Source organism: Venturia canescens, chromosome 1 (assembly GCF_019457755.1).
Source record: "Venturia canescens isolate UGA chromosome 1, ASM1945775v1, whole genome shotgun sequence".
NCBI lineage: Eukaryota > Metazoa > Arthropoda > Insecta > Hymenoptera > Ichneumonidae > Venturia > Venturia canescens.
This window is the reverse complement of record NC_057421.1, coordinates 17,126,205-17,139,866: the sequence shown is the minus strand read 5'-3', so window position 1 is coordinate 17,139,866 and position 13,662 is coordinate 17,126,205. Positions and strand designations below refer to the sequence as shown.

Below are 13,662 nucleotides of genomic sequence, written 5' to 3'. Positions count from 1 at the left end.
GTCGGTCTCCGAAGAAGAATTGGAGTCGATGTGTGTATCACGTGTGAAAGTGAAAGGGTGGGAGGCTCAGAAAATGCAATGCATCGTAAGTTGAGGTTCTGATTGAGAAAACACGGGACTACAGTTGAATAACTCGGGATAGGGAGAACAAGAGGAAAGAAAAAACCTCGGTGGGTGGTGGTGGTGGTGGTGGTGGTGGTAAGAAGTAAGGTACGGGAAGCGCGATCGGCAAGAATGACGGCAGGGTTCTCCTTGATATCACTGTGCGCGGCCTCTCTTTACACGAACAAAGAGTTTCTTGGGGATCTCGCGAGCGAGCAAAGTGCCAAGCTACGAAGTGGCACGCGCTTCTGACAGTCAGTGGTCCAGTGGACGAGCGAAGAGTTAAGTCGAATAAGCGAGAGGGTGGCGAGGTGGGCACTTGCGATCACTCATACCATTCCTTCGCACCTCCTCGCAAACCTTCTTTTTTTCACTTTCCATTTCTTCAATATTTACCGAGGACTGTGATTCAGTTCGACTTACATTCACACTAACTTTCCGACTGGATTTTTACTTCAATATCTCGGAAGTACGGACAGCCGAAGCTAAACGTGTTGGAAACTAATTTATTGTTTCGTCTCAACTCCGGGCAACTGCGTGGAAAATATCACCTGGTAAGTTCCTTTGAACCATCAAGCGGTAATCATTCATTCAATTTTCAAATCGATAAGCGTCAGCAGACAATCTTTCCACCCTCTGCTAATCGCTTCCTCAATTATTCCGTTCCTAGATACTCGAGATGCGTGTTCAACGCGCATCTCGATAATCACGATTAATTTATGTATATTGATCCCGGAAAATTTTATAGAGCGAGTCACTTCAATCGATTCAGTATGGTTTGCCATTAAATAACTTGATATGTTAAACAACCAACTATGCGACTATCGATCGGTAATCGTTCCAAGAGTTCGTAACAAAGGAGCGTTCAATTTCCGCAAAATAAAAAAAAAATAAAAAAAAAAAAAATAAAAAACACATTTTCATGGAACCGTAACAACTTTTATAATGAAGTAGCTTGAACGTGATTAAATGTTCATTAATAACGCCACAATCTATTATCAAGTTCACTATTGACGAATATTTTATGGGAGAATGCTTATTATGAATGATTTATATGGATATCGTGGAAAATGAATGCAGTATCTGATTCTATCGATCGGTACATTAGCATCAAAACAAGTGCTTTAGAATGAATTTCCTCCTATAATATGGAACTTGGCCACGAACTTATGCTAAAAGAATATTAACCTCGGGGTTAGAATCTAGCATTCTCCGTTTGCATTCTCCAACATTGAGATTCTTCTGTCTCGTTCTTTCATTAGGCCACGTGAATTACGTGTCATACTCGCTCACTCTACCATCCACGTAATATTAAAGAATTTCGTATAGAGAGCTACAATGAAAATTTCAAATGAGTTGCAATCTTGCAAACAATTCATGATTCTTCACATTCTAGGAGCACAATGTACTCTAATGATGAAAGGTTGTAGTGTGATACAGAAAACTTGAGAATGTGTTCTAACAGGAATTGAGAAATTGAGGCCAGGAAAAAATTTTGCCAATCATGAATATAGAATTTGTTGTAAAACAAAAAACATTATTTACTGAATCTAAACTCCTAAAGGGGAAAAACTATTCTGAGGGCTGCACAATATCCGAATGAACATCCCTAATCGGAAAATACAAGCTAGAACTGAATAATAAAGATCATGGAAATTCGTGGAAAACTGGCATTTTTTAACTGATCGAATAAGCTTCAGTGGAACTCAAAATTTATCTCTATTATACATCATTAACAACAAAGAAACTAGAAATCAAGTGAAATCGTATGTATTCGTACAACTCTTGTATACTAATCGGTGATTGATGGCAAATGTGAATGCAGCAATGCATTCATGGATCTTCATCGGATCGAACATTTCTCATGTCACATTATAAGCCTACTTTGAATATTACTTTGTTTTTCTTATATCGCAAGATAATTTACTATCTTGCATTTCCCAATCATTGTATAATGCTGCACAACTTCTTTAAGTGATTCAACAGCTTTTATGCAGCATCAAAAATCTTATCTCTGACAAATTACTCATTAGGATTAGAAGGTTCTTAGACGAATAAAAACGTCTATCTCAACTTTTGGCAACCGAGGTTATAAACGAGAGTAATGACATGTTTGTATTCTTGTATCTCTTAAACGTTATGAATCCTGCACGATCGATGATCAATCGACGAAGCTTGTTTCCCGTTCAATTGTTCAACCTTCTCGTTCTCAATTCATTAATAACAGATGTTCTTAAGATTAGTCAGTCTCCGCTAAAACAAATAGATTTACTGAAAAGACCAATGTAGCAAGGTTCGCTTTGGGAAGTTTTATTTGGAGTGACCCCGAAATACGTATAATTAATCTATTCACATTCGTATTCTGACGTAACTGAGCATGTTTTACACTTGATTTATAATTTGAAATAAAATTCTCATCTTGCATTCGAAGCGTGCGACTTATTTCGGCATGCGCAAAGTTCACGGTGGCACTCAACTATCGAAGTGTATAATATGGAGCAACGAAGAAAATTAGAGCTTACAGATGGCAATAATTGGTTTTTAAACCTTTACCGAAAATATCAGGCACCTTGGGCGAGCAAAAAATCAAATATCCTAATATCCTAACGAGAAATGGTCATGAATAAGTTTCACGAACAGGCTTTCGAAGCAGACAATTCCAGCTTCATTTTGCCTTTTTATTTCTGTTCCTGCGATTTTTTTCATCCAACGGGTCATTCCGGAAAGGCCAGTTTTTCAGGATTTTCTTCCTTCACGTAGGAGCGTTTGCTTCATTTTGAGTGATCACACACACACACGCAGTTTAACAATGAGACCTTAGAATAGCAGAACACAAGCTTCAATTGCGTTTTCAAAAAACTTTAGAGAAGAATTTTCAGACATCCGCATTTCCGGTCAGATCATTGCGACAATAAATGTCGAAATACCTGTTCAATATGGAATTTTTTTTTCATTCCACTCATTTAGCGTTTTTCCTACCTTAATCCTCGAGCCTGTATGGAGCTGCGAAATAACGAATAAATTTCGAGCTCTGTCACATTCCTGTGTACGTTTGCTCTTCTGAACGTGACACGTCTGGCAAACAAAGCTTTGAAATTCCGATGCGGAAGCAATACCTGGTGAATTCTTGGTTTTGAAGCAAAGCATGTTGTTTACTGTTCGTATCTATATCACTGTGATAGGATTTTGGATATTTTGCGATCTCCCGACTCTGCGTCTTCAACGTTTTTTTAATCAACTTCCGTTCACTTTATTTTTTTTTCGTTCTTGCGATTTTCCAAAATAGCTTACAGAAGAACCCGGCAGGTGTGAATTGATAAACTTCATTTTATGAGTTTTTATCCCCAGCGCAATCTTCGCCACTCATCTCATCACTTTAGCTCCATTTTCTCTTCTCCGTGAATTTTCGACTTTCTCATTGATCAGTTTTAGAAATACTGTCCCGAGCGTTCAGAAACTTTTCTTAACACACTGCAATGCGTTGCTGAGTGTTAATTCACTTTTCTCGTCGGAATTTTAGAAAAATTCTATCCCCCATGGCTAACTAGACACCTAACCGAGCATCAGCTACGTCGAGGCTGTTCAATCTCAATGATGTCAAAGCTCAAAGCTCAAAGCCCAAAGTTGTTACTCGGTGTAAAGTAGTTCTATGTCTACCTGCTTTTTCATTAAATTTATGAGCATAATCTCATAATAATTTAATTAGTCTGAGGAAGAATTCAACGTATTCAAAGTCACTTCATCATTCCCACTGTTTTTACAACCCAAACGAAGCTTTTGTAGTTATTTACTCATACGTATTTGTACTGAAGCACAATACCAATACGGAAAGCGTTACTGAAGCCACCGGAGTTTTCAAGAAAGCTGGTGCATCTACAAGAATCCATTAACCTAAAAGTAAATGACTTACCACTCGGCGATTTGAACAGTATAAAATTCGTGACGAAACCGATAACATTTGTGGTAAAACATCAATCACTCCCAACCATCCGAATAACAGATGTCGTTGCACTTTATTCCTAAGAAACTGCTTAGCAGCAAGATAAATCTGAAAAAATGGTTTCTTCAGAAATCCTTTCATTTAGACTTCATAATATTATTTATACATTTTTTTGCTGCGTCAAAGGCCAACTTACATTAGCTTTGCTACTTGATCATTGACAAATGTTGTTGGTCATTGCCATAGAGATCTGAATTGCAATAAAATCGAGTTGCATCGTCGAAATGTGATGAAATTCTTAATGTTGCCGATCTTCCGCTGAACTATACTGCTGCTAAGTCGTTCAAATTCAGCTTGTAAGTCGACGACAAAAAACGACAAATACTTTACCAATATTCGTAGATGACGAAGAAACAATTTTTATATGCTTTTTACTGCAACGATCACCTGCGATATCACGCTATGTGAGGAATCATGGAAACCTCACGTCGAGCACGCGTTCATTTCTTGACAATCGCATGCGGAACAAGTTTCTTAACACGTACACGCTGTGCCTGTAGTGAATGGAACAGCTTTTGAGCAGTCCATTATTCAGTACACAAGCGAACTAATGAGGGATAAATGAATTTCTGAGTCGGTTCCTCCGCAAAAATCGTCAATACCCTCGTGGTCGAAGAATAGTTGCATCGATGAATCAAGGACGTCTATAAAATTCAGATTATCACAACATCAGCAACCATACTGAGGATAATGATAGGAAGGATCTACAGGCGTGTCATCTCCAACAGTACTTTGGAAAGGGAGACCGAATAATAAAGAAAATTATACTATATAATAATGTAATAAAATAAAAAAAATATATAATAAGGAAAATAAAAAATAAAAAAATAAAATAATAAAGAAAGTTTTAAAAAAGCAGGCCAAATCGTTCGGCGAAATGTTTCAGCGAAAGAATAAAGATGAGCTTTAATGAAAAAGTGTGTACGCGATTGAACAAAGTTAATGACATACGCACACGTTTCGTCGTGTACTTATTCGCCTCGATAATGCCTTTGTAATGGGATAAATTTATAGACACCCGTACGGAAGAATATGGTCGAGATGGAACATCGTCGGAATTGAAAAATTATCGAATTGCTCGAATCTCCGGCGTTTTTATCCTTGAAATTGAAAGACAAATTCATGCGAGAGCTCTCCAGTTGAAATAATGACTGTCACAGAACTTCGCCCCTCACTCGTTCAACTCATATTCATGTTGCATGAAGCGTGTGGCATACATGAAAAATCAAAGACACGATGAAACATCATCCGTACAATTATATGTATATTCACTGACCATCGGTCGTTCACAAGTCAAACTGTCTCTTTCTCGCAAATAAATACTTTACGGTATTTTTAATGAGTATTGTCGCGACGACCATATTATCGTCTCAATTGCATTAAGGTTGCACAATATATTATCCAGCTGATTTTTCCCTCGTAGTCATTGTTCCACAATCGTTTTACAGCAACGTCGCCTTTTTGTGACTTTCTGTTAGGTACACTCGTTTTTTATTCATTTGAACGCAATCCTTTGAACGAATTTTTCTGACAAAGGCATGCAACATTTTCATTCGAAGCGCGTACTTTTTACTTCTTCGACTCGCCCGTATCCTGTCGATGCAAACGAAAGTTTAATGCATTATTACACATATATAAACAACAATTTAACTACAAGCAATAAACTTCGCTGCAAGAACACGGGGGACTAGAGAACCTTGCTGTAAGCAAGGCTGTCAAGCTCTTCGAATTTCTTAGCTGGAGATTCACCACGGGACACCCGTCTCTTCTGCGCTCTGTGTACCGACGTTCGAAGGTATAAAGCCCCTGCAGAAAATCCGAGAGCCTTTGTTTCGCCCACTCGAATCAGCGATGAACTTGCGATTGGTTGATAATGAAATATTGTTTGTTTCATAATCGCCAAAAGATTGTATCTCGGGTTTTTTGAACGAAGGGTTTACACTAATGGGCCCCAGAATAAAGGCTTTGTTGCCAGGAAGTCTGCGAAACTTGTTCTGGTCTTAAAATTTTTAGAGTAAAAACCAAAGCAACATTCAGTCTGGATACGAGAATCACGGTATGGAGTGAATGCTTGCAAATCAAGAGGCCTCAATGGAAAGTGAGCTCAAGGTGAAACACAGTCGTCGATCGTACTAATGACGCGGAAAATGCAGAGTTCCTCACACCAGAGCATACACACATGCACGAAACTGTGAATATCGAGGGAAAGACATGGATAGGTCAATATCCTAATATTTCACATCGTGCATACGTTTTCAATTCTGTCAATGTTGAGTGTTTTATAAATTACCGTATATATTATTATACTCCAAGCTGGAAGAACGAATTCCACTAAATTGCACGTGCTAAGAAATATGGGTCATGACATTTCGTTCATAACGAGTTGATAATGTCGTAAATGAAAAAAAGGGTATATTTTATGTGCAATTGAAATGATTATAGACCGGGAGAGGTTAAAATCCACGTTCCTTCTGATGACGACGATCGCTTATGATCGTAAATAACGCGAGGAGCAATGCGCGCGAACGCACAGATCTTGGCAACCGGTTTTGAATCAATCTTGTAGAGGGCTTTGATCTCATGGGCTAGTGACATACAGATACATCAAAGCGGTGGAATCAGAGTTAAACATCTCTTCATGTCTGGATGATCGGTTCGCATTCACTGACAGAAAGTTGGAAAAATAAATGAAAACTCTAGACCACGAATCGTGGTCGAGATTTCCGTGATATCGCTTGTACTCTAACAAACCCTCGGACGAGCGAGCAAGATGTAAAAAACGCAACAACAAATCATTTCCCCGGTCTCTCAAATCACTTCCATTATCCAATTACCTTTTGTCTTTCGATCCACCTGCAATAATGACGAGAATAACTGACAAAGCCATACTTATATACGATTATGTCAGCAAGGCCCTTATCGCTGATCCAAACAATTTCGCCAAAACTTTCGATCCGTTTTCGTTGGAGCGAGCACCGCGTTGCGTCAAATCGGGTGTGGTATAAGTGCTCGTTGGATCATTTTTTTCATACTCTTTTCATTTTGCTATCGTGACACTTTCGTTACGCACTGTTGGCGTACATCACGATCGAGTTGCAGGATACTTATTGGCATGTACACAGACCATCGAGCGAAACAAAAGCGAGAAGGAAGTACCGAGTTGATACAGTCGGGAGCCATGGATTAAGTTTCTTTCAAGGAAGAAAAGGAGGAGGAGTAATATGGAGAGCACCGATGTTAAGAAATACTCCATAATGGTCCGGTTCGCCTTGGTTACCGACCTCCCTGTTTGCATCGAAGCAACAAAAAAAACGCCATTTGGCTGCGCCCTTGTTCCGCCAACGGCAAAAGATCGGTGAAAATATGTTTTGAGATTGGGCACCTTGCATCGCTTCATTTGAATTTTTATTGTACAAAAGTTGAAAGAAAAACAAGAAAAACACTTTGTTGACGACATAGTGAGCAGTGGAAAATTATGTTTGGCTGCGATAACTCAGGAGAACCTTTTCGATTCGCGAATCAGAGGGGTCGTTAAACCCGGAATGTCACCGTTATTTCTGTAGTCAACATTTTAACTCTTGGTCGCTTATTCACATAGAATTTTTCAATTTTTGATTTTTTTTCGTATCATTTTTGTTCTGATGGAAATAACATTCTTTTGTAAAGCTCGAGAAGCCCTCAAACAGATATTGTTCACCTTCTGAAACCTCCTCGGTTCAGGAAACTGTCATCTTTCGTAGTGTTCCATCTTGATGATTATAATTGCTCAGCAATTAACCACAACTCTTAGGAAAAAAATGTCAGATGAAAGAGGTAGAGAAAAAAACTTACGGTCTCCGAGATCCCGTGGAACTTTGCAACAATTCGACACGTCCGTGGAACTTTTTGTCTTTAATCGAAACGTGTACGAAGTGACTGATTGCTTTGATTATGTGGAGACTGAAGAACAGAAGTTATCGTCGTATTCTGCTAAAAAAAATGAAAAATAATTTAAACGCGACAGCGTCACAGTGATTAGCGTAATTATTTCATAATTTTGCTCACGATATCATAACAACACCAACATCGGGGTCCAATAAAGTAATGAAAATATGCCTCATTGTTTAAAAACTATTTATGACATTCCAAGGCGCAGTGTCGTATTTTACTTTTTCCAAAAAATATTGACCAACAATAAAAACGGGACGAATCAACAGGAGCGATAGTGTCAGTTTTTCATGAGGATCGAACAGAAGTAGAAAAAAAATCATGCTATCGTCATCGAGCATCTGGATTCCTACATCCTTGAGGCCACTTCATTTTTTCCAACTCGGTGAAAGTTTTGTAATTGTTTTTTTTTTGTATTGCAGATTTTAATCGCGCATCCGTTTGGCTTGAAGCTTCGATCAAAAATGGGAATCGTCGATTGGTACAATGACGTCATGCAAAATAAGATCGGTAAATAATTAGATTTTTTTTATTTTTTATTTTTTATTTTTTTATAGTAGCACCTAGTCTCCTCTGCTAACGAAACTGTTTAGAAACTCTCGAACCTATTATGTTCCTAATTCGGTTGACGACGTTTGTAGATCCACGGACGAGTGACTGGTTCATGGTTACCGGACCAGGACCTTTGCTCATGATCGTTATGTCGTACATATACTTCAGCACGTCGGCAGGACCCCGATACATGCGTGACAAGAAACCGTACACCCTCAGGAATACTCTCATTTTTTACAACTTCACACAGGTCGTACTCAGCATCATACTGGTTTACGAAGGTTATAGCGCTGGTTGGCTATGGAAGTATCGATTCTCGTGCGAACCGGTCGATCGATCGATGGATCCAACTGCGATCAGGGTAAAATTCATATTTATTTTAATTCTTTTAAATGCATATTTTGATCATAAAAAACCTAACTTCGTTCACTTATTTCTTTGAGATTGTTTATTGTCAATAAAGTTTGTGAACACTTGAATTATTGTCTTGTTGAAGTTTTTATTACTTACGAATCAATTATTTCTTCATTATTCCAGTCTTTATCCGTTGAAATTGTTTATAATTTAATTATTTTGCAGATGGCACGCGCTGTGTGGCTGTACTACATATGTAAATTGATCGAGCTCCTCGACACAGTTTTCTTCGTTTTACGGAAGAAACAACGTCAAATATCATTTCTTCACGTATATCACCATGCACTGATGCCCATCGCCGCATGGATAGGCGTAAGATTTTTCCCCGGCGGACATGCCACGCTGCTCGGTTTCATAAATTCATTTATTCACATATTAATGTACACGTATTACATGCTTTCGGCAATGGGACCCCAGATACAAAAATATTTGTGGTGGAAAAAGTATCTTACGTCTCTCCAGCTCATCCAATTTTCCATAGTCTTCGTACAAAATATTCCGGGCGCATTTACCAATTGCCATTTCCCAAAAGAGCTCGCTTACCTGTTGTTGATAAACGCGTTTCTCTTCATTTACATGTTCGGCTCGTTTTATGTGAAAAATTATCGTAGCTCAAGGTCAATCGGTGAAACTAACAAAAATTCTAATAGCACTGTCGACACTCATCGGCGAATGAATAATGTTAAGACCGATTGAGCGCGACGTTATATCAGTCGAAAATAAATATGAGCGAGAAATAATTCGAGGGGTTTTTCTGGGTCACGTTGCAATTGGCGATCGATCTCGTACGTTGTACCTCCACGGGCATCCGATCATCACTTTTTTCCAAGCACCGTTCCCTACCTTATTAAACGTCGATCAGACGCTCTTTTTAGTACAATACCGACTGAGTTATTCAATTAGGATTGGAAGTGCTGATAAATATACTAGACAATTGCGAAATTTCACAATTATCAAATCTCTGTTACTTCACAAAAGGCTCAAAGTATCGACTCCAGAAATGTTCACTTTTACAAAACTGTACATAACTGCGTAGCCGATCATGAATTATCGACGATCGGTAAAAGAGGTATTGACGGAAGTAAACCATCAGTTTTTATCCCTTTCATCCTCTATACTTATTCCTCTCGATGTTGTTGTCATTATCACTGGTTTCAATACTTTTTCGGATCTGCAATTACGTACTATTTGAATGTCACTGAAGTTGTGATATATGCTTGGGGGTAATGACATTCAAATGAACCGAGCCAAATTTTCAACATTACGTTCTTGTTGTTAACGAAGTAATTGAATTACTTACTCAACCTAGAATGAGACTTGAAGTTTGAAAACGACAAGAACTTTACCCATTTTACATTCTTCCGAATATATGTACACTATTTTCATACATGTAGATGCACCAGATTAACGAACCACAAATTGTACCGTTGAGAAGAACCGATTTTTGTAGGGGTACAGATTTTTTATTTTTTATTTTTATTTTTATTTTTTTTTAATTTACACATTACGTATATAGTTTTTATTTATAATAAATACCTAGTTCTTAATCGATACCACTTTTATACCTTTTAATATGAAGCATTGTAATTTTTGTTCCATGTTATAAATATGTTGGACGAAAGGGCAAAAAAATGCGTTGCTGTACATTTCATCCATTGTATCACGTCAGGCTCATGTATTTTCTTCCGGACCAATGACTTTCGTCAATTAGATCGAAGTAATTAACAATTGAATAAATGAAAATTTACTGAATATATTGTCGATTATTTATAAATAAATCGACTCAGTCAGTTAAATCGTATTCGATATATCATTTTTGTCCTAAATATTATTCCAAAATTTTAAACGTCTCACCCAAAGGTATTATATGGCGTTTTTCTCTGTACAAGGAGCCAAACTTCCAAAGTCATTTCGTTCTTCTCTTTAAGCACCAATCGCCTAACGCTTATCAAATTGTTAATTTCGCCAATTTCCAGAAAAATTTAACATCCGATAATTACAGTTACTTGCCTCGCACAACCCATATAGCCGATGTTTAAAAATTAAAGTTTTCCAATCATTATCTATATTTTCGTTGAATGAAATACTGATTTTACATCATTTCCAAAACAAATGCGATACATTTGACATTCACATCACATCATATAATAATGATCTCGTTCAAAATGCGTTCAAACATTCTTTGGTGGATAACAAAGGCGAGATGCTGCATTGGCTCATTTTCCGTGACCACTGTGGAGCTCTAAGAATATTATTCTATGCAATCATCATCATGAAAAATTACAACGTGGGCACAGTCACTTTACTTTGAACGGAATTTACGATATCTGAATGAATAAATATAATAATTTTTTTACCTCGACCCTTATCGGGTTCGATGGACATTTTATTACACTGTAATAGAAATATAATGGATCCAACTTTTTTAAAAATTAATAATTTTAATTTATTTAAATTATTTTAAATGAAATTAATTAAGTAATTAAAATTAATGAATTAATAAATTAACTCAACAAGAAAGCAGTGACTCCAACGTATTTTCTTCTAACTATACATATTTTTATAAATTATTTCCACTAATTAATGATTAAACGAACTTACCTAAGTAAAGTTTAAATGTGATTATAAGAACGTTTTAACTCAAATTAATTATTCTGATCGATTGTAAGGAAAAAATCTGCGACAAAAGACCTTGATAATTAATATTCATAACACGACTTACTTTTTTTATTGATACTAAAGTAATAAAAAAATTGGAATTTCGACAAAGTAAAAAAAGATATGAAAATGTCTCAAATTTCTGTTTTACTCGGCCTACGTGAGATGAAATTTCATCGAAACTTTTCCTATAGAAATCGTTGAAATATTCTCTAAAGATACTAATTATGGATACGATAAAACTTAACTCAATCAGAACACATCGTACATTTGATGTGCTGGTCAGATCATCCTAAGGTCAGGTCCGTGGAGACCCTGAGCAATCGCCATTTCCGGCTGTTCGACGTTAGCTATACCCTCAAAAGACATATATCTGTGGAAAGCCGAGCAAAGTTGCGTCGCATGCAAGCACCGATACGCCAAACTCTTTTGTTACTGTGCATGCATATCTTTTATGTCGTCTTTTCCCAGCTGCAATAACCCATTCAATTTCTTTTCCTCTTTCCTTCTTTTTCTTTGAATTTCAAGCATGACCATCAAGCGATATGATTCGACTTTATTGTAGCCTTTACACACAATGGTCACTGAGCTGCTTGTGAAAGAACATTTTTCGAACCAAAGTACCAAAAGACCTTTCACATTTTTGTGGAGATAATGAATATTTCCAATATCGTTATACTCAATTAGATAACTAAACCAGGAACTCGTTATCTTGTGCTACGAATACAATTCCTTGAACTAAAGCGTATAGATGATTGATTTAGTTCTGGCAAGTTTTACCGTCGGTATGACAACAATGGATATTTTCAAACTAATGAACAAACATAACGAAAAATTTCGCGCTTTCAATCGCCGCGTTATACTATACGCATTGATTTGTGTGTAGTTGTTGAATCGAGTGAATTCGCCATATTTTTGAGCTGGAATTAATAGTCATTGAAATATGACGCTGGTCGTTTAGTATAATTCATTAGATTCAGTATTTTTATTTGTTAGAATGATCTCAATGAAATTTAAATTTATTTGTTAAGAGTATGAATCAGTTGCTCAACCTCACTTGGAATTTTCAAAACTGAAATTCTTTGACACAGTTCGACCGATTAAAAAGAGGCCCTGTCAGCCCACGCAGGGCGATGGCGAAAATGGGTTGACACTTTTATTATTTCGATTCGGCAAACGATGTGTAAAAATGTGATTATTAGAAAAATTACCGCTTAAAATGAAAGAAACAGTTACATGCATTGTGACTTCGTCATTCTTCTTATGAATATTTTGATCGAATTATTAAAAAATAAAATGAACTTCAGATTTATAGTTAATGTTTGTTCAACACTTTTGTTTACATTTATTTACCATCCGAGGACAGACCTCAAGATCGAAAGCTTTTGGTTGAAATTAATCGACGAGCCACTGCTGTGCACAATCACGATACAACGGTCTCAGTGAACTGCGATTGAGGGGTCAAAGTATGGACACCTATGCAATATGCATGTCGTGAGTTCAATTGAAATGCTAGCTCCTATAAGACCTGCAACGATTTGTCATTCCAGAGCAGAAAAATGCTATTTATGTTCGAACATAGTCGAACATTGATGAAAATTACTGTATTCAAATGTACACACAAATGTGAGAATTTCAATGCGGATACCGCTTCTGAAATATTGAAATTAGCTGAACGATTTGAACGACTGTGTTGTTTGAAAATTTGAATGGTTGCAGAGTAACGATGCAGTGCGCATGTGTGTTTGTAAAATCATATCAGAAAAAGTAAAATATCTTGTAAAGATAAAAAAAAAGATAAAGGTTGGAATTTGCAAAATGACATTGTTTATATTTTATTGAAAAATATCGATATAACGAACTCGTGATCGAACGGAAATCATATTTTTAGTACAAAATATGATTACATATTTTATAACGTTGACACTGACGATGCAGCTGGTAAAATTCTACTCGTAGAGGAATTACAATTTGAACAATTATACAAATGAAAAAAAATTACGCGTCAA

General features: G+C 36.8%; 1 protein-coding gene across 1 annotated transcript; it reads left to right on the top strand.

Annotated features, from left to right (window-relative positions):
- Positions 1-257: 257 nt before the first annotated feature.
- Positions 258-10,791, top strand: LOC122412712 (elongation of very long chain fatty acids protein AAEL008004-like). The gene is made up of 4 exons (XM_043422471.1): positions 258-656; positions 8,452-8,539; positions 8,671-8,942; positions 9,161-10,791. The coding sequence occupies exons 2-4, from the start codon at positions 8,494-8,496 to the stop codon at positions 9,689-9,691; spliced, it is 849 nt and encodes a 282-aa protein (XP_043278406.1). The 5' UTR covers positions 258-656; positions 8,452-8,493; the 3' UTR covers positions 9,692-10,791.
- The last annotated feature ends 2,871 nt before the right edge of the window (positions 10,792-13,662 follow it).